Source organism: Urocampus carinirostris, chromosome 12, assembly GCF_059441175.1.
Source record: "Urocampus carinirostris isolate Australia breed hairy pipefish chromosome 12, RoL_Ucar_1.0, whole genome shotgun sequence".
Lineage (NCBI taxonomy): Eukaryota > Metazoa > Chordata > Actinopteri > Syngnathiformes > Syngnathidae > Urocampus > Urocampus carinirostris.
This window is the reverse complement of record NC_142360.1, coordinates 5,002,029-5,027,092: the sequence shown is the minus strand read 5'-3', so window position 1 is coordinate 5,027,092 and position 25,064 is coordinate 5,002,029. Positions and strand designations below refer to the sequence as shown.

General features: G+C 39.3%; 1 protein-coding gene across 1 annotated transcript; it reads right to left on the bottom strand.

Annotated features, from left to right (window-relative positions):
- Positions 1-590: 590 nt before the first annotated feature.
- On the bottom strand, positions 591-18,852 carry lpl2a (lipoprotein lipase 2 a). Its single transcript, XM_088348833.1, has 10 exons — positions 18,171-18,852; positions 17,563-17,759; positions 12,003-12,182; positions 8,391-8,502; positions 8,090-8,323; positions 5,423-5,665; positions 4,193-4,313; positions 2,819-3,037; positions 2,627-2,734; positions 591-2,537 (listed from the first exon to the last, which is right to left on the bottom strand). The coding sequence occupies exons 1-10, from the start codon at positions 18,268-18,270 to the stop codon at positions 2,516-2,518; spliced, it is 1,536 nt and encodes a 511-aa protein (XP_088204959.1). The 5' UTR covers positions 18,271-18,852; the 3' UTR covers positions 591-2,515.
- Positions 18,853-25,064: the final 6,212 nt, after the last annotated feature.

The window sequence follows — 25,064 nt, the reverse complement described above, 5'->3', positions numbered from 1 at the left end:
TTTTTTCCTCTTTCCGTTTTCTATTTTAAACATATGAGTAATCATTAAAATACACACACATAGTTTAATTAAAACACACAAACGTTTTGGGTTTTTTCTTTTTATTGTACACAACGGAAAGTTCATGTGCAGCGTCATTGTATGTTTCTGAGGCGCATGCGTGATTTTCCAAATAAAAAGAGACCGCCTACCCGGAAGTGGGTGAGAAGAAACGCTCCGCTTTTAAAGGAACGGACCATTTTTTTCCCCCGCTGTATAACGGTCTATAAAACTAGATTTGCTTTTGGCCTGGTTACCTTAGTCAGTAGTGGAATAATATCTTTATTAATTTTAACATAAACCAAATTATGAAGGTTTTTAGTCATTTCAACCTCGAAGTTAACACAAAAATAAATCACTTCAATTGAGATACAAAGCTGGTCATGGTTTTAAATCCTTAAATCGTTTATGAAATCCAAAACAGTCTTTGTTAATCTTCATGAAGTAAACTCAGTCATCTTGACAATTTGTCGCTTTTACAAGGACAATCAGATTATTATAAAGTAAATCAACAATTTCCACTTATCAAAAGGGGAAAAAACAAGACAAGGTGACCTCTCATGTGTTGTTTATTAAATAAACACATTAAACCAAACCTCATATTTACATTTATTTACAAAAACAGATGACATTTACCAATAAAAAAACCAAAACTGCCCATTTTTATGTACAATAAATCCTGTCTGTGCAGTTTTAGAATGCTCAACCCTGCAGTCAGTGCAAAAAAAAAAAAAAAGAAACACGTATGTGCACGTGTTTTCGAGGAGAAAAATAAGTCACAATGATTACAGTACCGATCTCTTGAGGAGTGTTGCACGCAACAATAAAAAAAATATCATTTTTAATGCACACATAATGCAAGAATAATGGCAATTGTTAACAATGAAATATGACTGTACCGCATTACGGAGAAAAAAAAGTACCAGAACAGCAAAGATTAGCAATACAGTAGTAATTTTCGTTTGTTGCCATAACAACAATAAAAGAGCCCAGGAAACACACACATAGGAACTAAGCGCTTGTCGAGCTTAAGGCACACTGATTGGGTCCCGCAGTCACATGCAATGCTTGGGGCCACAGTGGTGAATGCTTTGTTGGCTTACATACATGATACAGTATATAAATACACGTTTGCACAAAAAAAAATGTCTCTTTGAAACAGTACATATATGCTTCAACATTGAGCCCCAGGGTCACTTGTAACCATATACAAGCAGCCATTGAGTATGAAAGTGGTATAGTAGACGCCCTGGGATACGGCGTACCTCGCCTTATGACGTGTTCACTTTAAGGTGTGGAATAGGATGTTTTTTTTAAAAAAAACACTCTTTACAACATTTTCCCCACTATACGTCATAAACTTTTATAATACGAACTTTGCGGTGTTTGAGCGTATGCCTGTCTACTATTAATTGAGTTCACATAAAAATCTGGTCTGCTATTGGTTTGCGTTACTAAAAAAATGAAAATATGGATATGCTATTGTGTGCTCCGTAAAGACTTACCAAATACAATAAAGTACTGTATTTTTGTATGGTATTTATTAGCTAAGCATCCAAGGCTTGCTGTGATGCTAAAGGGTGAAGCAAAAACATGATAACCATGAGAACAAAGCTTGCGATAATCAGGAAATGCAAAGAGGGCAAACAAATCGCTACCATCATTGAGTTGCATGGCCATAACCAATCCACAATCAGGACTTCTATTAAAAATAAGGAGGTGATTAAAGCAAAGAAACTTCTTAGGGCATGCCAACCCTCGCAACTTTTGATAAATGGTAAATGGTCTGCATTTATATCGCGCTTTTCAAGTCAATGAAGATCTCTTAAAGCTCTTTACAATGAGCTTCACACTTACCCATTCACACACACACAATGAGGGCATTAGGGATTCAGTGTCTTGCCCAAGGACACTTTTGAAAAGTTTAATTTGATTACGCCATCTCCTCCTACCCGGTGCATCCACCCAGGACTCCACTACACCAGCTCAAGTAACGTCACTCCAAAGGTAAACAAGATATTTCTTTCCTTTGAATCTACAGTATATGTATGTATGTTATCTAATCATTTGCATGTAAATTACACATATGAATTACTTATTATATACTATTTTTTCAATGTTTTATCCGGGATACCGGGGGTTCGGAGGACAAGCGAATTACCGAAGGTTTTTATACGGCCATTTGACTTTGCGCTCTCCACCTCAGAATAGATTAATGTCGGGGTCTACTGTACTTATAAATACTTTTAAAATAGGATATTGGTACCTCGAAAAAAATTATACATCTATATAAGATAATGACACATCAATTAAATACTTATAAACCAACAGTATTGTGATAAATGGTGTTTTAAATTAAAACCTGTGGATATATACAAGTCAGTGCTGGCTATTTTGTGTAATGTGAGACATTAGATACATTATCAGTCAAGTGCTGAAAAAGACAAGGCTGCTGAAGGTTGTTCTCTCCGCAGGGTCAATGAGCCTCCAAGGTTATTCTACAGATAAAGACATTTTTTATTTGCAAAACCTTGAAAAAGGGATTATTTTGCAGATATATCAACGCAGATGGAAGAAGGTTATTTACCTTTTAGAAGCATGTTTTGGATCGGTTCGCCACACGTCCTTACATTTGACAAAGGTAAGCTCGTGCATTAAGTTGGAAGAGTCGGGATCTTTTAGACAAAACACCACCCTGAGAAACAGGTTATTGTTCGTTTTTATTGTTTGCTTTAATTCACTATCATAATTGAATTTTTGTTCATATCGGTTGACTTACTTTTGCTGCGTCTCCCCCGCCCGAATACGAATTTTGTGCACCTCCATGTTGGCGGCGGCACTATCGCCGGACCACCAGGAAGAAACCATTTTCAACATGTTGGAGGCCGACCAGCCGTTTGACTCCTCCCACTTGAACTTTAACATCAGCAGCTCGCCGATGTCCTTTTCGGTCACGAGCAGGAAGGAATGTGTCCTATTTGCTGAGATTTTCTCCTTCCTGGCAGACACAATCGTCAGGTGAGGTTAATGTTAAATAGAGGTAAGATCTTAATCCTAAGGCCTGAGACAAAATTCTGGCCGGGTGAGGCCTTGAAATGTCGATCGATACGTTTGGGTTCAAATGTCAACGGTTATCAGAGTGTCCTATCAGAAATTTTAGTGAAAGTGACAGTGTATAATAATTTACCACTAGAGGTTGTTGTAGCTAAGCATGAAACTGAAGCATGTGCATTCGAAGGAAAAACACTAAGAAAACCCGAGGGAAGTGACCTGGATACACCTGTTGAAAAGAGCAAATAGCTGGAGTTCGTCAGTGGAAGTGGCAGTGGCTAACTTTGGAGGCTTGTGGGAAAAGCTACTAAAAAGGCCAGTAGAGCTAGAGGATTGAATTTGACAAGCACCGGTACCTCAAATCACAGAACTTAATGACGTTCGCTTGCATCACCAGCTTAGGAAGGCAAGTGACAATAAAAGACGAAGCAAGTCTTATTAACATGGAGCAGCTAACAGTAACTTTAGCGGCTAGTCGGAGGCCATACCCTGCAGCCAAATTACTAAATTGAGTAGCTAAACAGTGACACTAAAAGGTGAATAGAGAATACTCCACCTCTCGTGAAAACTGCATCCTGTCTTTCAAATAATGGAAAAGTTATTTTTTATCTTGATTTGGGTAGCGGCTTGTAATTAGCACAAAGTGATGAAGCAGGAGCAGCTAAAGATAACAATAGTGGCTACCGGTGCGCCATAGCCCGCAGCCGTGGTGCAAAATCTAGTGGCTAAAGAAGGAAACGGTGGGTGGGTAAAAAAAAGTAAAAAATGTCTGAAACCCAGAACTCTGCGACCACCAAAGGGCTTAGCTGTGGAAATTAATTGGCCGGTAAGTGTTAAAAGCACCACCAGGGCTGGCTACTTTTGCAAAATGGTCCTTCTCGCTTACGTAGTAGTAAGATGGAGGGCAAACATGTAAGCTTCTTTAAGGGGCGTCTCAAGTAGTGTAATATCATTACAAATTTCTAAACCTAAAATCATTTTACACCACCTGGGTCGCTATAGAACACACACTGGGGCTTTACCATCATGTAATGTACATTTTAGTACTTTTTTATGCATTGAAATTCTCTTAAACAGAAGCTTGATATTTTGGCAGACTCACAGCTTAAGTTGCAGGTCGTCTGCCTCCGCTTGAGTGCCAAAAAGCGAGACGGTCAACGAGGGCTCCATCTCTGAGAGGTTCACTTTACTTGAGAAGTGGATCTTCAGCTGGTAGTGGTAAACTAGAACGGGAAAAGAAAATCTAATTAGAACCATTTGACATCCATGATCTCTTCCATACACTCTACTGTTTGGTCATTTGGGCTAATGAAGTCACAGCTTGCTCATTTGTTTCTAAAGTTAAAACCCAAGGAGCAGTAAAATGAGCAGAAAAGTACCCCGGAATGCCACCATAGAATACTTGGCCAAAGAGCCCCAGGCCATTTTCACACTGCATTCCTGGCTAATTGGCGTATTAGAGGGGCAACAGTAGAGCTGCGATCGGCTTTGCCGTTCCGACTGAACTCACCAAAGCGAGACGTTGCAATGTGTGCATTCACATACGCTTGGCAGGCGTGCAGCCTTTTCTACTAATAAAATGAGATAAATAAAGATGTCAGAGGGATAGGAACAAAGGACAACATTGTCTATCATATAAACAGTCAGTACAGAATAAAAGCATGTAGCCATTTTGTGAGGAATAAAAAATGACCAAACACAGACACACTCCAGTTAAGTTGACAACTGTTATGTCAGTTTGTGTATTTTGCATCAGGCATGTTGTCTGGCGGCTAAGTGGGCCGTCTTCTTAGGGGTGGCAGTGGCTCAGGAGGTAGAGCGTTCGTCTTGGGATCAAGAGATCGCAGTTCGAATCCTGGCTCCTCCGTGTTACATGTCGAAGTGTCCTTGGGTAAGACACTGAACCCCTAATGTCCCCAATGAGCAGGTTAGCGCCTTACATGGCTGCACGGCCGCTATTGGGAAATGTGAAGCACACTGTAAAGCGCTTTGGGAAGTCTTGACTTGAAAAGCTCTATATAAATCCAGATCATTTCATTTCATTCAGCCAAATAGCTTACATGCATGGCTAGAGAAGGAAACAGTGGGCTGAATTATGGGACTTTGTGCCCAAATCACCACCAGGACATGCAACCTTCGCAAAAGTTTCCTATGTAGTAATAAGATGGAAGAAGGTTGTGTATTAAAATTACACATTCCAAAAGGAATGGGTTTTTGAAAAAATAGTACTATTTTTTTTTTGCTCGTAATTTGAATCAATGGTGTTTCATTTAAATTAATTCGTACTTAATTCCTAATCTACTGCAGTGCAACTAGTTGAGAAAGCACTAACCTCTAAAGGGCATGATGGCTCTCGTCTTAGTGTACATCTGGGCATTGCGCACTTTGCGGACCTTGCTGATATCGTAGCCCACCGTGTTGCAGCGGCTTTTGTGACAGCTAAGACACATGCCGCGGTCAAAGCGGTCGCTGCTACTGCAGCTGTAGGCTTTGGCCGCATCTCGCTCGTTCAGCAGCGAGTCGATGAAAAGGTGGATGGCCCGCTCGTGCTCGCACTTGACTGCATCTGTGATTGCTGCGGGGAGAAAAGTTAAAATCTTATGAATTAAAAGTATATACTATACAGTGGGGAAAATAAGTATTTGAACACCTTGCTATTTGGCTATTTCTCCCACTTAGAAATTATGGTGGGGTCTGAAATTTTCATCGTAGGTGCATGTCCATTGTGAGAGAGCTAAACAAAAAAGCAAAATCCAGAAATCACAATGCAAGATTTTTGAACAATTTATTTGTGTAATCCAGCTGCAAATAAGTATGATCTAGAAAGATCTGTGTGGAGGAGTGGGCCAAGATCCCTCCTGCAGTCTGTACAAACCTGGTGAAACATCTGACCTCTGTAATAGTAAACAAAGGCTACTGTACCAAATATTAACATCCATTTTTTTAGGTGTCAAATAAATTGATAAAAAATCATGCATTGTGATTTCTGGATTTTTGTTTTTAGTTTATCTCTCTCACAGTGGACATGCACCTACGATGACAATGTCAGACCCCTCCATGGTTTCTAAGTGGGAGAAATACCAAAATAGCAGGGTGTTCAAATACATATTTTCTTCACTGTATATAGTGACAAGTAATTGTATTTGTCTGGATAAACAAGCAAAACACTGAGCCAAGATTCTAGAGTGGTAGTTTCTAGAAAGACTCATTTCAGCCATCTTTGGGTTCCTTTGTGAATAGGGGTATTGTGAGAGTGGCAGTAACAATGTTCGCCACTAAGCCCGATTAGTGACCAGCAATGCGGGGGCCAAGCTGCTGGACTGTTTTTTGTTAGGAATAATAGCACACATGTGATGCCTTGTTGGACCCTGAGACTACCTATAGTTTATGACTGAGAGTATTGCATCAACATGGATAACTTAAGTTTACAACAAGATCGTATTCCTATGGTTAGCCTACTATGTGCCCTAGTTTTTTATCCAGGGAGAGACTTTAATAGTTTGCTTGTTCCAATAAGTTGCAGTAGACTCCTGGGATAAGGCAAGGTTTTTACAGTGTAGAATCATGTAATCTTCGCCCTTTTACGGCATTTTCCACACTATACGACAAAAACTAATTATTTTGCGTGTCCAAAAACGTACAAAATTCAAACTTTACGTTAATTGTACGAATGATTGTGCTAGTTACCTCTCCAAGATGCATGTATGCTATTTCTCAACGTCATATAAAATGTTGGTCTGTTGTAACTTTACGCCATGCATTATGAAAATTCAGATATAGTATTAGCTGAACTCCCTTCCACAATGCTACCTTTGTTTTTCTTCATTCAGTTCAGAATCTTGTGTGCTTTGTGAAAACATTTGATAAATGCACTACTAAATTATTGTACTGTATTTATTTGAAATGAATCACAAAACCGTGCAGTGATGGGAGAAGGGAGAAGCAAACACATTATAACAATGAAAACAAACTACTGGAGCAAAAAATGATTCTCTCCTTCCAGAAACTGGGTTGCAACAACTTTCGTTACAAGGGGTTTACCTACTACTACTACTATTGCCTATTTTTTGAGTTTATTAAGGGGAAAAATAAATTTCCACTGCTATTTAAGCTTTACACAGACTACCATTCTTTGTGTCAATATGAACTGAACTGTTGACTTTTTAGACTGAAGTGTTTTAAGAGTGTGGCAACTGGCCTGTTCAGTATTTTTTCGTGTATAACATCCATTTATTTCACCCAAAGAAAGAACTCAAACTAAGTGTGCATGTTATACACAAGGTTTTCATCGTATTTGTCCAATGATTGAACAGTCGAAAAATATCGCTGACCACTATCGCAAAACATTGAATGCAACAGTAATCAGATGGTCTGATGGTGAAAGAGTCAAATCCTAACCACCTGATGACCAGTGATAAATATGACATATGAAAAGGCATTTGGCTTTATCTTTTTAAACTGTTTCAAGTCAAGGTACCAGAGAACAATTTTTTAAAAATAGAGAAAACGGAAACTCGTCCTTTTAGATATAAATCAACGCAAAAACGCACGGGAAGGGAAACCACTTAAGACCAAGAAAATAATTTAATAATTTTGTAATATGTGAAATGCACAACGAAATAAACATTCGTCTTTTACACCGTGCATCGCAAAAGTGTGAGATTAAATTGAATGCCTTTTGATATGTCACTATGCCACTGGCGGTCCAGCAGTTGGGATTAGGCGGAGAACGCTGCAAGCAGGGTTTGATTCCCGATACATTGAAGTTTAAGATAGAAAAAAAGTAAAACTAAACGTTATACGAAATTTTAAATAAAAAATTCGGGTTGCACGTCATACACAAAAACTACGGTAATCCTCAAAAAGATGAACAATACCCATGATACACTTACATAACTTACTTTAATTATTTTGTTGGTTCAAAACACACACACACACACACACACAAAATTGGGTTTGTTCAGTTGTAAAGAACAATAAAAAAAACACGATTACTCACCCAATATCCCAAATTTGGCAATGGTCTCCAAAGCAGCTCTCAGGTTGCAGCCCGGCTGGAAACTGCCACCGTTGGGGTAGATGTCTACGTGGCCCACAGGCTGCTGGATGCCGATGCTTAGCCCCAAAGAGCCTCTGGTGAAAGTGTGCAGGACATCTACGAAGCCAGCGTCATCTGGGGAGAGGCGCCTATGGGCGTGCTCGCCCTCAAAATCGGGCCCGGCCGGGTCCAAACCTGTAGAACGAGACGGGGAAATGTCAGCAGACGTAAACAACGATGAGTCACGCCATGTTGTAGCTACCTGTTATCCGTCCAACTTTGTTCATTGAGTGGCTTCCTGCGATGCCGGCCACGTGAGCACCAAGGCTGTAGCCAATCAGATGCAAGTTTTTAAGAGGAATGTTGGTGGTTTCCTACAGATAAAAATGTATAAAATATTTACAGCAGACTCGACGTGAATCCGTTTTGAGGTGGGAATCCCGAGACGAAATTGTCAAAAATCGGGCGAGAGAAAAAGTTAATGCGTAGCTAATGACATTCAGAACCCCGGTAAAAACATTATAATAACAAAGTAGTTTATGGTAAGTACTTCTTGTAATGGGATCTGCAGTAACCACCTGCCACCATTAGAGGTGCTGAACTTAGGGAAATGAGTGTAGGATATGTGTTGGTGGTTGGTTGGTTGTTTGGATCCCTTAAAGGTGAAATTGATATTAAAACTTCCACTCGTGAGGATTGTCCTGCCCTTAAGAAGATATCATTGCTTTAATTGGCTCCTTATTTTTAACAAGTGTCCCGATCGTTGACTGGTTGTGGCCAAACAACCCAGCGAAGTTAGCAAGTAGTATTCCTTCTAAAGAAGTCATGATAATCAATCGCAAGGTTTGTTTCCATGGTCATCGTCTTTTTGCTTCCCCCATTAGCATCACTGCAATCTCTCATTTGTAGTGGTTAATGGAGAACCGAACTCTTCGCTACCCCTCCCCCCACATTATTAACATGCGCTCTTCCAGCCCCTGCCTGCAGGAATAGTTGACCGGGGATCGCGGCAGTACAGGTGATATGGATTTTAGGCGGAAGGAGTGGTAAAAAAGAGCCGCCACGCTTGACAAAATTTTCTCTTTCGGCCCCCGCTCTCAGCAATAGTTGACTGGCGATATGGATGGATCGCCGCCAAAATAATGCAGTTCATTTCAGGCCGACCAGAATGGCAGGCCTCCGACAAAATTGCCTTCTGACTGTCCCCACTACCGGAAGGGTGTGTGATAATGGATTGTGGCTGCACGGGTGAAGTTCATTTAAGTTGAAAATAACAGTTGAAAAGATACAATGCAACAATGCGCTCTGCCTCCTCCTGTTTCCAGCAATATGTGATTGGGGATAAATTATTTTTTTTAGACCCGTTTAATGGGGAGCAAAGCCACCCCCAAAAAGTGAAAATCTGCGAAGTAGTGACGCCCCTTCAAAAAGAAACAAAAAATTCTCATCTCATCCCATTATCTGCACCGCTTATCCTTACTATTCGCGAGCGAGCCCCTAACCCGCGGCGCGGGTACATTCGGGCGCGATACGCACGACACCGCGACGGCCTGTCGGAAGCGCAGCAGAATGCGCGTTTACGCGAGGGGGGGAGGATTTTGTACGGGAGTTGGATTTGGGCACAACACCGGCACGCGGTTTTGGTGCGGCTTCCGCTTCACCGCCGTAATGCATAATAGTCTTTGAGATCCCGTCAGCAAACACGAGCTTTAACGTGCGCCACGAACACCATGCTAAGCCGGGAAGGCTCTCGACTTACCGTATTTTCCGCACTATAAGGCGCACCTAAAAGCCTTTATTTTTTTCAAAAGCTGACCATGCGCCTTATAATAAGGTGCGCCTTATTTATGGATCAACATTAAGTTTTCCAACTAACTTGCAGCCGCCGACTAGATTTTCCCCCGAACGCCAAGTAGTATGCGGTGTATGCTGGGATTTATTTACCGGCGTTTCATTGGCTAACCAATGTGTCAATCATCATATGAATCGATCACTATTGGCTAAAGTTATTCGGAGGTCAAGGGACGGATCTTTTTTATCATTTACAGGCTGGCATTGGCCTAAACAGCAAAACAAAGGCTGCAATTGGCCGAAAAAGATGTGTCAATCATCAGTTGAATCGATCACTATTGGCTAAAGTTATTCGGAGGTCAAGAGGCGGACCCTTTTTATCATTTACAGGCTGGCATTGGCTTAAACGGCAAAACAAAGCCTGCAATTGGCCGAAAAAGATGAATGCGTATAGCACGTGGCTGACAGCACACAGAAAGCATTTTTTTCTATTCTGTATTCGTAAATATTTTATTCTCCTGGATTTACTGCACTCACGGACTTAAGAGGACATTGGCTGCACATTATTATGAACACAACGACTTCGGTGAGCTACTCCGGGTTTTATATTGTCCCTGTATCTTGTTTCAGACTCAACTCGATGTTGCTGTGATAAGCGGTGCAGATAATGGATGGAATGGAGTGTCTATTTTTAAATTCAACTCAATTCCAAGTGTTTATTGTCATATGCACGGTAAAGTTGCGAGCAAAAAAGAAAATCGAAACTAAGGAATGTGTGGCATTTCTTGAATCCCAAGACTTTAACCTTCCGAATGATGGAACGATGCATTTGAGTGACATCGTACGGACACCGCATCCGCACGTGTTCTCGACACGTATTTGCGTCTTTGCAAGCTTTGGGAATGTTAAGGGGGTAATAAGTTGGACTGAACTATCTGACTGTTTTGTCCACGTTCCCATTGTAGCACCTTATAATTCCGGTGCGTCTTATGTATGTCAAAAATAGGACCAAAAACGATTTTTTAGGGTGCGCCGTATAACCCGGTGCGCCTTATAGTGCGGAAAATACGGTACTCTGGCCGTACTGAGTGTACTGGTAGCCCACGGCTGCCACTGCTGGGTCCACGCGGCTTCCGCTTCACCGCCCCCTAACCCTCACAGGTCCCCCCTACCCATTTTCCCCCCATCGAGGGCCATGTAGCGCCATGTAGAGCAATCGCGGCCCGAGCGGGAGACGTGACGTTGGTGACTTTTTGATCCGCGTTAACAAACGCATTTTGTAGAATACGATCGCACTTTATTGTTTAAATAAACGCATTATATAGACTACGATCGCCCAATATTTTAATTAGCTCGCTTTATGGTTTCAATAAGCGTATTATATAGAATACGAACGCTTTTGTCGGAAGTGCAGCAGAATGCGCGTTCACGCGAGGGGGGAGGATTCTGTACGGGATTTGGGCACAACACCGGGGAACGAGAACGGTGCACCGTGCTAGGGTCGTCGGCCGAGGGGGATTCCCGCAAAAAGTAGCGACGCCCCTTAAAAAAAAATAATAATAATATTTTTTTTTACCATTACAGAACCGCGAGGTAGCGAGGTCTCACTGTACAATACACGACTCATAAAATCCTTACGAAGCACACAAGATTCTGAGATGAAATGAAGAGACGGAAAGGCATTGTGGGAGGTAGTTCATCCAATTGCATATCAACATTTTCATGATGCGGTTATTAAAATCAATAGCAGACCACCAGTTTATATAACTCCCTCCAATAGCAGACAGGCATCTTAGGGACTTAACTCGTCATACGCACAAACACCACAAAGTTTGAATTTCACAAGTTTTTTTAGCACGCGAAATAATATTGCTGTTGAAGTTGTATACTAGGGAAAATTCAGTAAGGAAGGGACGAAAAACAGCTCATTATACAGTTGGTCACCGTATCCCGGGGGGCTTCTGTATTTTACTCATAATTATTTCAAAACGGAAATCAGCTAAGCGACGCCCCATTTCACCAGTGACCTGAATGAGAACGCGTGCGATAGAAAACGGACAGATGAATGCATGCTCTTGCTGACCTTGATCCAGTCAATGAAGCGTGCCACCTCCCGTCCTACCGCCTTGGTGTTCTGGGCCGCCACGATGTAATGGTTCTGAGCCGTGCTGAGCCAGTCAACCACGATGACGTTGGCCGCCTGCTCCCGTTTGTAAAGCGCCGACACTAGTTTGGGGACCCAGGTTTCAAACATGCCACTCAACTGTTGAAGATAAAAACACAACGTTACCGCAAAATAATAAGATATGATCATTCGGATCTGTTATGGCATGGCAGAGCTAATAAGTTTAACGTTTGGTATACACTAAAAATAAGGAGAGAAGATATTAATGGATTTTGAACTTGCAAGGAGAACTGGGGAGTCCAAACCAAAATAGTGCAATGACTTTAGTACCAGTATTGTGTGAAAATAATAAGCAGAATAGAAATATGTTTTCATGTACATTAATGTATACAGTGGGACCTCACTACTTCGTGGTTCCACGTTCGCAGGTCTAAAAAAATAATAATAATAAAATACAATAATTAAAAGAAGGGGAAAAAAAATATACATATATATATATATATATATATATATATATATATATATAACGGGTGTAATAATAACTTTTGTTTTATTAAAATTCCTGCTGAAATATGTGTATAGTTTTTGGTAAGTGTCCTGCAATGATGAGTCCAACAGTGCCACCTGCTGGTATGGGGTAGGGTTTGTTTTGGCTATTGACATGTGACCGGAAGGCGGGGTTTTGTTGGCAGTCTACAGAGTGAACTGCCAACGATATGACACATCTTTTGGTGCTCCACAAAAAAGTTAATTTTAAACATTATAACCACAGCTGACAAATCTCTCAACATGCACAGTAATGTGATTGATGTTGTCAAGCTGTTTGGATCTATTTTCGTTTTGTTTCTGTTGTGCTAAAATGTTAATTCCCCTTATAGAGATCAAAGCCAGCAGAGAAGCTAATGTTGTGACTCATTTCATCTGCAGGTAAATTGTATCCGTTTTTATACTCATTATTGTTATTATTTCTATTTTCTCATATACACAAAAAGGATGATGTTGGTTAAAATTCAGACTAAGGAAAAATTTGTTGAATTCATTGTAAACGTTAAAAAAAACACTATACGATCTCTTGTTAAAAGAAACTTGTTAAAATGGATGTAAAAATGTATTGTGATATTCTAAAATGTATTTTATGTATATTGAAAAAAAAAAAGCTCTTTGATATGCTTTGGGCAGTCTACAGAGCGAGCTGCCAACGAGATCAAACACAGCAGAGAAGCTAATGTTGTGACTCATTTCATCTGCAGAAACTGTAATAAAAACCTCATCATCCAGTCCAGCGTGAATGTGGATCTTTGGTGGAACAGGTACACCGCGGTTACATATATAATATATATATATATATATATATATATATATATATATACAGGACTGTCTCAGAAAATTAGAATATTGTGATAAAGTTCTTTATTTTCTGTAATGCAATTAAAAAAACAAAAATGTCATACATTCTGGATTCATTACACATCAACTGAACTATTTCAAGCCTTTTATTATTTGAATATTGCTGATTTTGGCTTACAGCTGAAAAAAACTCAAAAATCCTATCTCAAAATATTAGAATACTTCCTCAGACCAAGTAAAAAAAATAATTTTATAACAGCAAAACTAAATCAAACATTTGAAAATGTCCATTGATGCACTCAGTACTTGGTTGGGAATCCTTTTGCACGGATTACTGCATCAATCCGGCGTGGCATGGAGGCAATCAGCCTGTGGCATTGCTGAGGTGTTATTGATGCCCAGGATGCTTCGATAGCGGCCTTCAGCTCATTTGCATTTGTAGGTCTGGTGTCTTTCATCTTCTTCTTAACTATACCCCACAAATTCTCGATGGGGTTCAGGTCAGAGGAATTAGCAGGCCAATCAAGGACAGTGATGCCATGGTCAGTGCACCAGTTACTGGTGGTTTTGGCACTGTGGGCAGGTGCCAGATTGTGCTGGAAAATGAAATCCTCATCTCCATGGAGCTTTTCAGCAGATGGAAGCATGTAGTGCTCTAAAATCTCTTGGTACACAGTTGCATTTACTCTGGACTTGATGAAACACAGTGGACCAACACCAGCAGCTGACATGGCTCCCCAAACCATTGCTGACTGTGGGAACTTCACACTGGATTTCAAGCAACTTGGATTTTGCTCCTCTCCAGCCTTTCTCCAGACTCTGGCGCCTTGACTTCCAAATGAAATGCAAAACTTGCTTTTGTCTGAAAAGAGGACTTTGGACCACTCTGCAACTGTCCAGTGCTTCTTCTCCATAGCCCAAGTCAGACGCTTCTTCCGTTGTCTTGAGTTCAGAAGTGGCTTGACCGTGGGAATACGGCTATTGTAGCCCATTTCCCGGACACGTCTGTGAACTGTGGCTTTTGATACCTGGACTCCAGCTTCAGCCCACTGTCTTTGAAGCTCCCCCAAATTCTGGAAGCGGCTCTTCTTCACAATTTTGTTAAGGCTGCGGTACAGGAAATTGATTCAGGACTTTGTCCGATGGAGCGACGCAAACCACCTGCACCTAAACACCACCAAGACCAGAGAGATGGTGGTGGACTTCAGGAGAACCAGAACTCACCCGGTTCCTGTAACCATCAAAGGAGAATGTGTAGAATTTGTCCAGACCTACAAATACCTGGGTGTGCAGCTGGACAACACACTGGACTGGACTGCCAACACAGAAGCTCTATGTAGGAAAGGGCAAGCCGACTTTACTTCCTCAGAAGGCTGGCCTCCTTCAACATCTGCAAAAAGCTCCTGAAAATATTCTATGAGACAGTAGTGGCAAGCGCCCTCTTCTATGCGGCAGCGTGTTGGGGAGGCAGCGTCAAGAAGAAGGATGCCTCTCGTCTCAATAAACTGGCTAGGAAAGCGAGCTCTGTTGTGGGCAAAGAGCTGGACAGCCTAACAACAGTAGCTGAGAGACGAGCACTGAAAAAGCTGAGGTCAATCATGGACAATCCATCGCATCCACTACACAGGATTATCTCCAGACAGAAGAGCAGTTTCAGCGACAGACTGCTGTCACTGTCTTGTACTACTGACAGACTGAAGAGATCTTTTCTTCCTCATGCCATGAGGCTTTTTAACTCCACCCGGCAGAGTAAAGGCCCACATTAAACCACACCACCTACATTGGATATTACCGAATCTTACTGCAATATGTATTCTGTGTAGCACTATTTAGTTACTCTAGTATACCAGTATAACACGCTACAGTGGGCATTTGCACGTCACACTGGGTATTTGTATATTGTATTCTTTTGGCTTTATTATTGTACTGTTCTCAGCTCAGGGATGCTGCTGGAAATGTGAATTTACCTTAGGGGATGAATAAAGTATCTATCTATCTATCTATCTATCTATCTATCTATCTATCTATCTCTCTTGGTTGTGCAGCGTTTCCGGCCACATTTTTCCCTTCCAACAGACTTTTTGTGGATATGCTTTGAAACTGCACTCTGTGAACAGCCTGCTCTTTGAGAAATTTCTTTTTGTGTCTTACCCTCCTGATGGAGGGTATCAATGATGGTCCTCTGGACAGCAGTCAGATCAGCAGTCTTCCTCATACTTGTGATTTAGTTTACTGAACCAAGCTGAGTGTTTTTAAGGCTCAGGAAACCCTCGCAAGGTGTTTCGAGTTAATTAGATGATTCAGGTGATTAGTTGAATAGCCTACTTGTATACTTTTTCATGATATTCTAATATTTTGAGATAGGATTTTTGAGTTTTCTTAAGCTGTAAGCCAAATTCAGCAATATTAAAATAATAAAAGGCTTGAAATAGTTCAGTTGATGTGTAATGAATCCAGAATGTATGACATTTTTGTTTTTTTAATTGCATTACAGAAAATAAAGAACTTTATCACAATATTCGAATTTTCTGAGACAGTCCTGTATATATATATATATATATATATATATATATATATATATAGTTATTTTTATTTTTGTTAAGCATTTTTGAAGGGGCGTCGCTACTTCGTGGTTCCACGTTCGTGGGTTCAGAGCTTCGCAGGTCCCAAAAAAATAATAATTAAAAAAAAAATATATATATATATATTATTATTATTATAATTATTTTTTTAAACATTTTTGAAGGGGCGTCGCTACTTCGTAGATTTTCACTTTTCGCGGGTGGTTTTGGTCCCCATTAACCACGATAACCGAGGGATTACTGTACTTATATATTTGAATCAAACTTTATTTTGAAAATAACAAAAACAAAACCACAAGTCAAAAAACAATGTTAACGTAACATGTCCGAAAAGGAGTAGAAAGAAGCATATGCTCATTTCATCCTACCCCTTCTTTAATAATAGTGTCTCACAGCTAGCTCTTCTGTGTATTTACATATAACAAACACCTCATGAATATAAATATTTACATGGGTTCATATTACAAGACACTAAAGAAATAATTATAATAATAAATAAGAGTAATAAATGTATGCTCCATGCAAAAATCACATAAAGGTAGCAAAAGATAGCACGAGAGGGGAGTAGGTAGCAGGAATGCTTATTTGATCCCACCCCCTATTCAGTCTTTTAGCTTTAGTGGATGCACGGACACTTCATCATCGCTATCAGCATCACTTTTTTCACCGTCATCATTGTTATCAATTATTCATTCGGAAAGAGGGAAATTATAACTTAAGGGGCTGTAGTAAATTCAAAATCCCAAAGGTGAGAACCACCAGGAAAAGTATGTGTGTGTCTGTGTGTGGAGTCAAACTTTGGAACAGTTTACAAGACGAGATCAAACAATGTCCAACTATTCACGTGTTCAAATTTAAAAACAAACATTACTAGTGAAATACAGAGATGAAAAAAATGGGGTATGAGTGATACAGGAGATTGGGGGGTGGGGGGTGGGGGCCTAGGCCTCAGGATTCATCCATTGCTAAGTGTCCTGTGATCTGTGATTTTAAAAGACAAGACATGGGAGCTGAAACCAGATACCTCCAGCATCAAAGCACCCACTTGTTTGCTCTAACTATGAGATGCGTAGTACATCTCTATGTGATTGTATCCCCACCTATTTATTTTTGTTCAGTTTTCACCATCGTCACGGATACATTATTGAACTAATTGTTTGATTTACAAATATAGATCTAGATTGTAATGACTTTGTACAATATAATGGTGACAGCAATATAATAACGTTCAATAACAACAATAAGAATAGTCATATAGTTGATAATATGATTATATATATATATGACTATGTATAGGAAAATTGACAATTATATATTCTTCCTTATTCTCATGTTGCTGCTAATGTCATTGCACTATTTGATATCCAATCAACAGAATCAAATCCCTTCACTATCGATTGAACCTTCTTTGAAATGTTGTACAACACATAAATTAAAAACACTTTTTGTGGAGGGATTTATAAATGTAATGCTTTATTCAAATCTTTAATAGGATATGCCTGAAGCGTCCCAACCTCACCCAGACCATCGCTGCAGCGCACCCCCCCCCAATAAATTAAGCCGGTGACCCCTGATTTAAAGAGTCTCACCGTCCATCCGTGGATAATGAGGAAGGTTTTGGCAGTGTTGTTAAAGGCGCAGGCAACCAACGATTCAGCTTGACCCGGAAGGACATAGCACAGGTCGTCTTCTGGCCTTGAGGGTCTGCGCAAGGAGAATCTGGCCACCGTTTGATTGACGTCATTCTTCTGCTCAAATAAATCTTTGATGGGATCCAGGAAGTTGCCTGTGAAGAAGGAAGTTTGAGCTTAAGCTTAATTTAGGTGAATAAGTGAAGCTCTGGCTTTCATGGTCCACCCATGGTGGCCCCTTAAGACTCCATTGACTTCATGCTGTCAAACCCGGCTCCATGGAAACCAGAAACAGCTTATATATAAGTTTCTAGGTGAGGAGCCAGCTGACTCAAGGGGGATGGGTGTCAAAAGTGGGGGTGGGTACGCAAGACCCTCACATTTACGTGCTTGCAAATGACTGTAATCTCGCAGATCACAGTGATGTGATCTCTTTTTTAACTTAACTTCAACCGTGCACATGCAAGTTTCAACAAGTTAGCATGACATAAGTTGCAGCTCAAACTACGTCAGTAACATTTCACACATAAATATAGCCCAGAGTGTATTTCGTTCTGGCAACTCACCAAAAATAGAATCGGTCAGTTCTTCTTCCAGAGACGTAACATAGCAAACTGCTGCGCTCAACACCACTAAGCAAAGAAAGCCAAGTCTCCAGGCTTTCATTGCTTTGACAGCTTTGTTCGGAAAGTGTCTTCAACCGCGTCGGAAGATGCAGAAGAGTGAATAAATCCAGGGAGTATTTGGGATCACTTTTCTTGAAATGCAATAAACCCGTTTCGTGCGTCGTGTTGTGCGCATGCAGAGCGCAGGCATGTGAACCACCTTGAAACGAGTCCACGTCTTAAATAGAACCTAAGCCGCCCCATTGGTTGTCAAGCTCAGGGCGGAGAATGGAAACATTCTGTCGTTGTAAAGTCAATCATTACTTTGGAGTGGGAGTGCAATGAAAAGCTCAGTCGGCGACATGATGACAAATTTAGATGCCGTTCAAACACCGAGCGAAAGCGTTTAAATGGAGACAATTTACGATCTGTCTGTTGTGTTTGTTCTTCTCAGCCATCGTCTTGCAGGACTACAGTATATTGTTACTTTTTATGTTCAGCACGTTAAGTCTGACATTTTTGTGATCACTAATGCTAATTAAAACCTATGTTTCATGCCGAAAAAAAATCTAGTTAGTGAAAATGGAGTATTCCTGTAAAATATGTCTTTGTAGAATATGATAAAAGCAACAAAATCCACCTGTTTGGCATCCATTTAGGGGGCGGCCATTTTGAATATGCTGTCGCCTAGAAAATACGTCACGAATGTTTTAACGATCGTGGCTGAAGCTTCAAAAAACTAAACAAAAAATTGTTTTAATGGGAAAAATAAATAAAAGTAATAAAATAAAAAGAATCATTAAAAAGTACATGAATAAATAAATACATTTAAAAAAGTTTCAGAAAACAAGATTGGTCCTAAAATTATAAGAAAATAAATATTTGATATTGTTTGTACTCATTCTCTATAAACCCTCTGGCATATTATTCTGAATACTTTTTGTCTTTTTGTGACGTTATTCGTTGTTGTAAAATTGCCTTAGGCCGTAGCTAGCTAGCTAACAAGCTAAGCACATTCTGGTTCACTTCTACTGTTCGCAAACAGCTCCAATGTTTGAATTTGTCATTCAGGGATTCGGACAGAAAAAATCTGCTTATTGACTTTTACTTTATGAATGCTTTTTGTGACGTTTTCCTTGGGTGTTTTGAATCTGATTTTAGGTTTGGCTAGCTAGTTGGCTAAGAGGCTTGCGTGTCCTGTTTCACTTTACTGTTTGAAAAGGGTTCAATTGCTAAGATCAGGCCCGCTAAGGGATTGAATCCGGCCCGTGAGACAACACTCAGAGAAGCGCAAGAGAAAAACAAGCTGCAGGTTGAAATATGTCAACTTGATCTTGCCAAAGCCAGGTGCCTCGAACAAAGACACTGTACTTGTATTTATTTATCCCTCTCTCTTTCTCTTTCTCTTTCTCTTTCTCTTTCTCTTTTTCTCTTTCTCTTTCTCTTTCTCTTTCTCTTTCTCTTTCCCTTTCTCTTTCTCTTTCTCTTTCACTTTTTCTTTTTCTTTTTCTTTCTTTCTTTATTTCTTTTCCACCCCTTTTCTCCCACTCTGTCTCTGTCTCTTTCCCTCTTTGTGTCTCTCTTCTTCTCATCCTTTGTTGCTCTTTATCTCTTTCTCTCTCTGTGTTTTTTAACCTCTTTTGCTCTAACTTCATTTGTCCTTTTCTCTCTTTTCTCTTTCTCTCTTCATACCATTTGCACTCTCTTTTCTCTCCTTCTATCAGACTATTTCTCTTTGGATTTCTTTCTTCCTCTCCCTTTCTTTTCCCCCTCTCTCACGACTTTTTATCTTTTGTTTCTCACGCTCTCCCCATCTCTCGTTTTCTATCTTTGTCCCGCTCTCTCTCCTTTTCCCTCCCTCTTTCTCTTATTTCTTTATCTCTTTTTCTTTCTCTTTAAGCCACTAGTCCGGCCCCCGACAGAATGTTTGCTCTATCGTGTGGCCCCCGAGCTAAAATAAGTTTGACACCCCTGATATAAGGTTACTTAAAGTTGCTGGGAGCGAAGGAGATAACAGCGTGGCAGTGGTCACCTGCTGCAAGACTGACATTCCAGGACAAAGATTGTCAAGCTAAACACAAAGGGGCTTTTTTAGGACACTCGGGGCCCCATTTCCTTGTTGCCGAGCTATCATACTGCACAAAAAGGGTGTCCAGCCATAAGAACAAGATTTTTATAAACCAAATACAGAAAAAGTTAAATGCTTGGCCAAAAACCGAAATCAAAACGATAAAAGAACTACCAAAATTAAATACCATTGCAAAGTTTGCAAATAAACTGATAAATAACTGGCACATATTTAGTTGATGCTAATTTTAAGAGTTTCCTTTAATGACCTCTGCCAAAACTAAAACAAAAAGTCATTGAAGTGCTTAAAAAAATAGTCAAAAAACAAAACGATACATTAATTGTTAGCCAAAGTCCAGCTAGCGGCTAACAAACGCTTCAAGGTTCTAGCTGCTAATTTATCTCATTTATTTCTAAAGGGCAACGAGTTTGATATGCATTTCTAAAATAAAAACTTTTAACGTTATTACTATGTTGTTGCTATGTTAATGATTGAAGCTGAGTGAACACTAGTCAACCACTAAATTTGACCCCAAAAAATCATAATGACCCAGCACTGGTGAGCTATTTTCAGAACAGGTCCGCAGGCACCGCCGCTGTCCGTAAGGTGTGCCCTGGTGCCCGCAGGTACCACGATTGATACCCCTGGGTTAAAGGTTAACAAAAACATGTAATTACTAAATGCTGGTTTTAGTTGTTTTGCAGTGTTTGGAATAACGCTTCTTCACGTAACACCGTTATTTTTTTCAAATCTAACTACGAGGCATGTTGGGTGGTTCACTCGCAGGTAAACTATAATATATCTATTAGACCAGTTCTCTGACGAGAGATTGTGATTTATTCTAATGATTGAAACTCACTTTATATTGTTTAACAGTTGACCTTTGTTGTGAACAAAATATATAAAGTGCTGTTGCCTATTTCTACTTGACCAGTGTCTCAGGTTGTGAGTTGGATTTATTTATTTTACACTGCAGTGTTAAAGGCACTTCATATTGTTGAGCTGCTTAAATCTATCGTGTGAAAATATTTGAAGTACAGCAGCATATGTCTGTTTGAGCAGTTGTCTGACTAGAGATTGTGATTTATTCTATAGAGTGAAACTCACTTTATATTGTTTTACTGTTGACCTTTGTTGTGAAAAAAATACTTAGCATATGTCTACTTGACCAGTTGTCTCAGGTTGTGAGAGTTAGATTCAATTTATTAAACTCACTTTATATCGTTTAGTGCTGAATTTTATTTTATTACACTCTTAAAAAAATCTGTTGCACTTTAAGTGTAGGATAAATGTTTTGCTTGTAAGGTATAATAAATATTACAAGGTATGTATGTTCAAATTCTGCCTTGAAAAATTCAAATTTTGACATGCAACAACCTATTTTTAAAGTAACGGAAATAGTTTCTTTCCCTGGTAACTAGATACTCGTACTATACAGTAATTCAGTTACTAACTCAGTCCCTTTATGGAAGAAGTTGTGAGTAACTATAATTAATTAGTTTTTTAAAGTAACGTGTCCAACACTCATACCTGTCAACCTCCACGGCTCCATGCCCTTACAAAATGCAAAATAATCTTACACCATATATTTGATTTCAAACGTGTTCATTTATGTAGTTTAACATGTTATATTGTACATGTGTTTCGTTATATCATATATATTGTTAATTAACATTTTGTTGTGAGATACTGAGTTGCTCGACATGAATGAGGTTTATTATAAAAAAAAGTTTTAAAACTAAGTAGCTTGGACATTTACTGTAGTAAGGAAAAAACACATGCAAATATAATTAAGTAGAATAATACATTTTCTTGTTCAAATTATTAATTCATTTCTGCATTAAATTATTGTTGGCAATATACCAGCTCGGTGGCCTTGGGGGTATGGCGCCCGCCCCGAGACTGGGAGGTTGTGGTTCAAGCCTCGGCCGAGTCATACCTAAGACTTAAACATTGGTACCCGTTGCCTCCCTGCTTGGCGTTCAGCATTAGGGGTTGGAATTGGGGGGTTTGGTCACCTAATGACTCCCAACACATCAATTGGGTTGAGCGAGGGGGCTGGGAATCCCCTCCTCTGAATCAATCTTCCAAAAAAGAATCAGAAATGACTCTAGCCACCTCCCACTAGGGGGATATGGCTGTGGTATATATATATATATATATATATATATATATATATATATATATATATATACTGATTAAAGGGATAACCACAAACCTGTCTTTTTTCATTTTCTCCTTTTATACTTCCTTTTTTTCTTAACTTCTTTATACAACAACATACAACATATTATAATGCATCAAAGCAAATGAGCCGTTTGAGAGCCGGCTCTCTTTAATGAGTTGAGCCGAAAAAGGCGGTTCTCTAAAAAGAGATGGACATCCTTTCACTACGCATGCGCACAGTAGCATCAAACGGCTCGCTTCGTTTGCAACAAAAAAAACTATACCGAGATAGAGGCCACCGCGGCGAACTCGTTTGACTTGATTGATTTGCCGTTTCGTGATAGTCGGTGTATACCGGATGGTACCCATAATTGACAAATGTGCGTTTTTCCGTACAAATTTTCTTGTACGTCGTACACGTCTTAAAATGCATAATAAACGTACTTTGTACGGCAAAAACCTACAGGTTGAGAGGTATGAACACTGGTGTTTAGTTTATTGAATTCTCATTAAACAACCAAAAAAAGATATTTATGCGCTTTAAAAAATCCAGTCAGACAACAGCGTGATCCAACAAACTGCCAACAAAAACGTGGAGTTACTGAGGGCTTGTTTTAAATGTTTAGTTAATTCAATTATTGCAAAGTAACCCAAAGAAATCCAGTCAGACGACAAAATAATCCATTAAACATTAGCCAAAGTCCGGCGAATGGCTAACAAAAACTTGGAGTTTCTATACACTAATATCAAGTGTTTCAAGAAGTAGAATAAGAATATATTTGTGCTTTAAACAAATTGATGTATGATTGACCCTTTTTACTGGAAATACATCAAACTAAATTATGGGTTTTATAAAGCGAATGAGCAAAAAGTATGCCGTTTTTTAGCTAGCTATCTGGCTACCTGTTTAGCTTTGTAGCACGCTTCTTACCTACCTTCTAGCTATTGAGCATGATAACATTTTAACTTTTTTTTCCTTGTTATTAAGCTAAGTTTTGGCCTTCCTTCTAACTAGCTATCTCGCTTTGTTGTTAGCTCTCTATCTGCCTATTTAGAGGGCTTTCACTCTTTTAGCTAGCTAACTATCAAGCTACCCTTTTTTGCTATATCCAATGCCATATAGCTAAATTGCTATTTTAGAAGTACATATCAAACTGAGTGCCCTTTGCGCTAATCAGTGACAAAAAGCATTTCTCCGTTTGAAAAAGGTTGGAGACCCCTTCCTTAGACGTCTTATTCAATACCCAAATGACGTAATATTTTTTATGATGTGATGACTGACATACTGCTCTACTTTTATCTTCCCCATTGGTACCAAAGATAAAGAACGCAATGCACACAAGAAAAGCCACCATGCCAGTTGCGTTCTGAATGTCATCGGACGCTAACACAAAAGTAGAGTAGGTCACCTATGTAAAGATAGCAGCGTTTAGTAAACATTGTCTGCCACAACAACTGGAAAATGACACCTATGTAAAACTTTATGCAGCAGTCATTATTTTATTTTATTTTGTTTTCAGACTTAATCACAAGCGCGAGCTAAAAATCTATTTGTCTGTGCATGTTAGCTACAACGGGTACTTGCACATTTTCAGCATGTGCAGTACTTATAAAATAACAAAGTCAAAATAATCTACCTGTCTCAAAAAAATAAGAGATTTAGCAGCAGTCTTGCATTAAAATTAAGTGTCCCAATTAGTAGAATTGCATGCTCACTATCTTTTCTCTAGGCATGCCTGAAAAAATTAAATATGTTCATTTACAATAAAATTGTAATACAATAGACAAATTGTAATAAGGGTTAACTCCCACACTCAATTTAAGTCAGTCTTTTATTTTGTTTTTGTGTAATGATACTCTTGCAAGAAATCAATAAAACTGCCGTAGTGCAAATACAGTACTTACATTTGTGCTTAATAATCAAAATTCCAACATATACTTAAATACTGAATTAACTAGCATTATCTTTAATTTATTGATTTTTGTGGCATTTTGATAAACACCATGGTCATACATTGTACAATACATAAGTGTAAATATTACATTTAATTGGAACAAACTTGTCATTATCAATAAATACGAAGAAGGCATTTTTAAAGGACATGAAAATCCTCAATAGTTGAGGTTTTTAAAACAGTTTTAATTGACTCCTTGTCCCTCTGCATCCACCCACTAACTCCACTAACCAGCTCGATTCACATCACAGCAAATGTAAATACAATTTTTTCTTTCTTTTTTTAAATGTTATTAATTTTTTTGTCCTCATTAGACCTTGTATGTGTCCCTAAGATAACTTTGATACACCCCAATCCACCTGTTGTATTTAGTGACATCCCGCATGTTCACATCCAATATTATGTTCCCCGAATACAATGCAAATTCAATTTTCCTCCTACGTGTTGCTGCAGCTGTCTTGCTTGAATTCTTCCGAGAACTTCTAAATATTCCTCGAATATCTACGGCCCCCATTGTGCTCCCCACCCCAGGGGAATGCATTTGAAAAATGTGGGAAAAGAAACATCAATCTGTATTAAAAAAAAATTGTCGAAAATAACAAAATGTGCTGGGATCAATTACCTAGAAATGGTTTGCTGGTTTCAAGGAATGTTACTCCGTAAGTC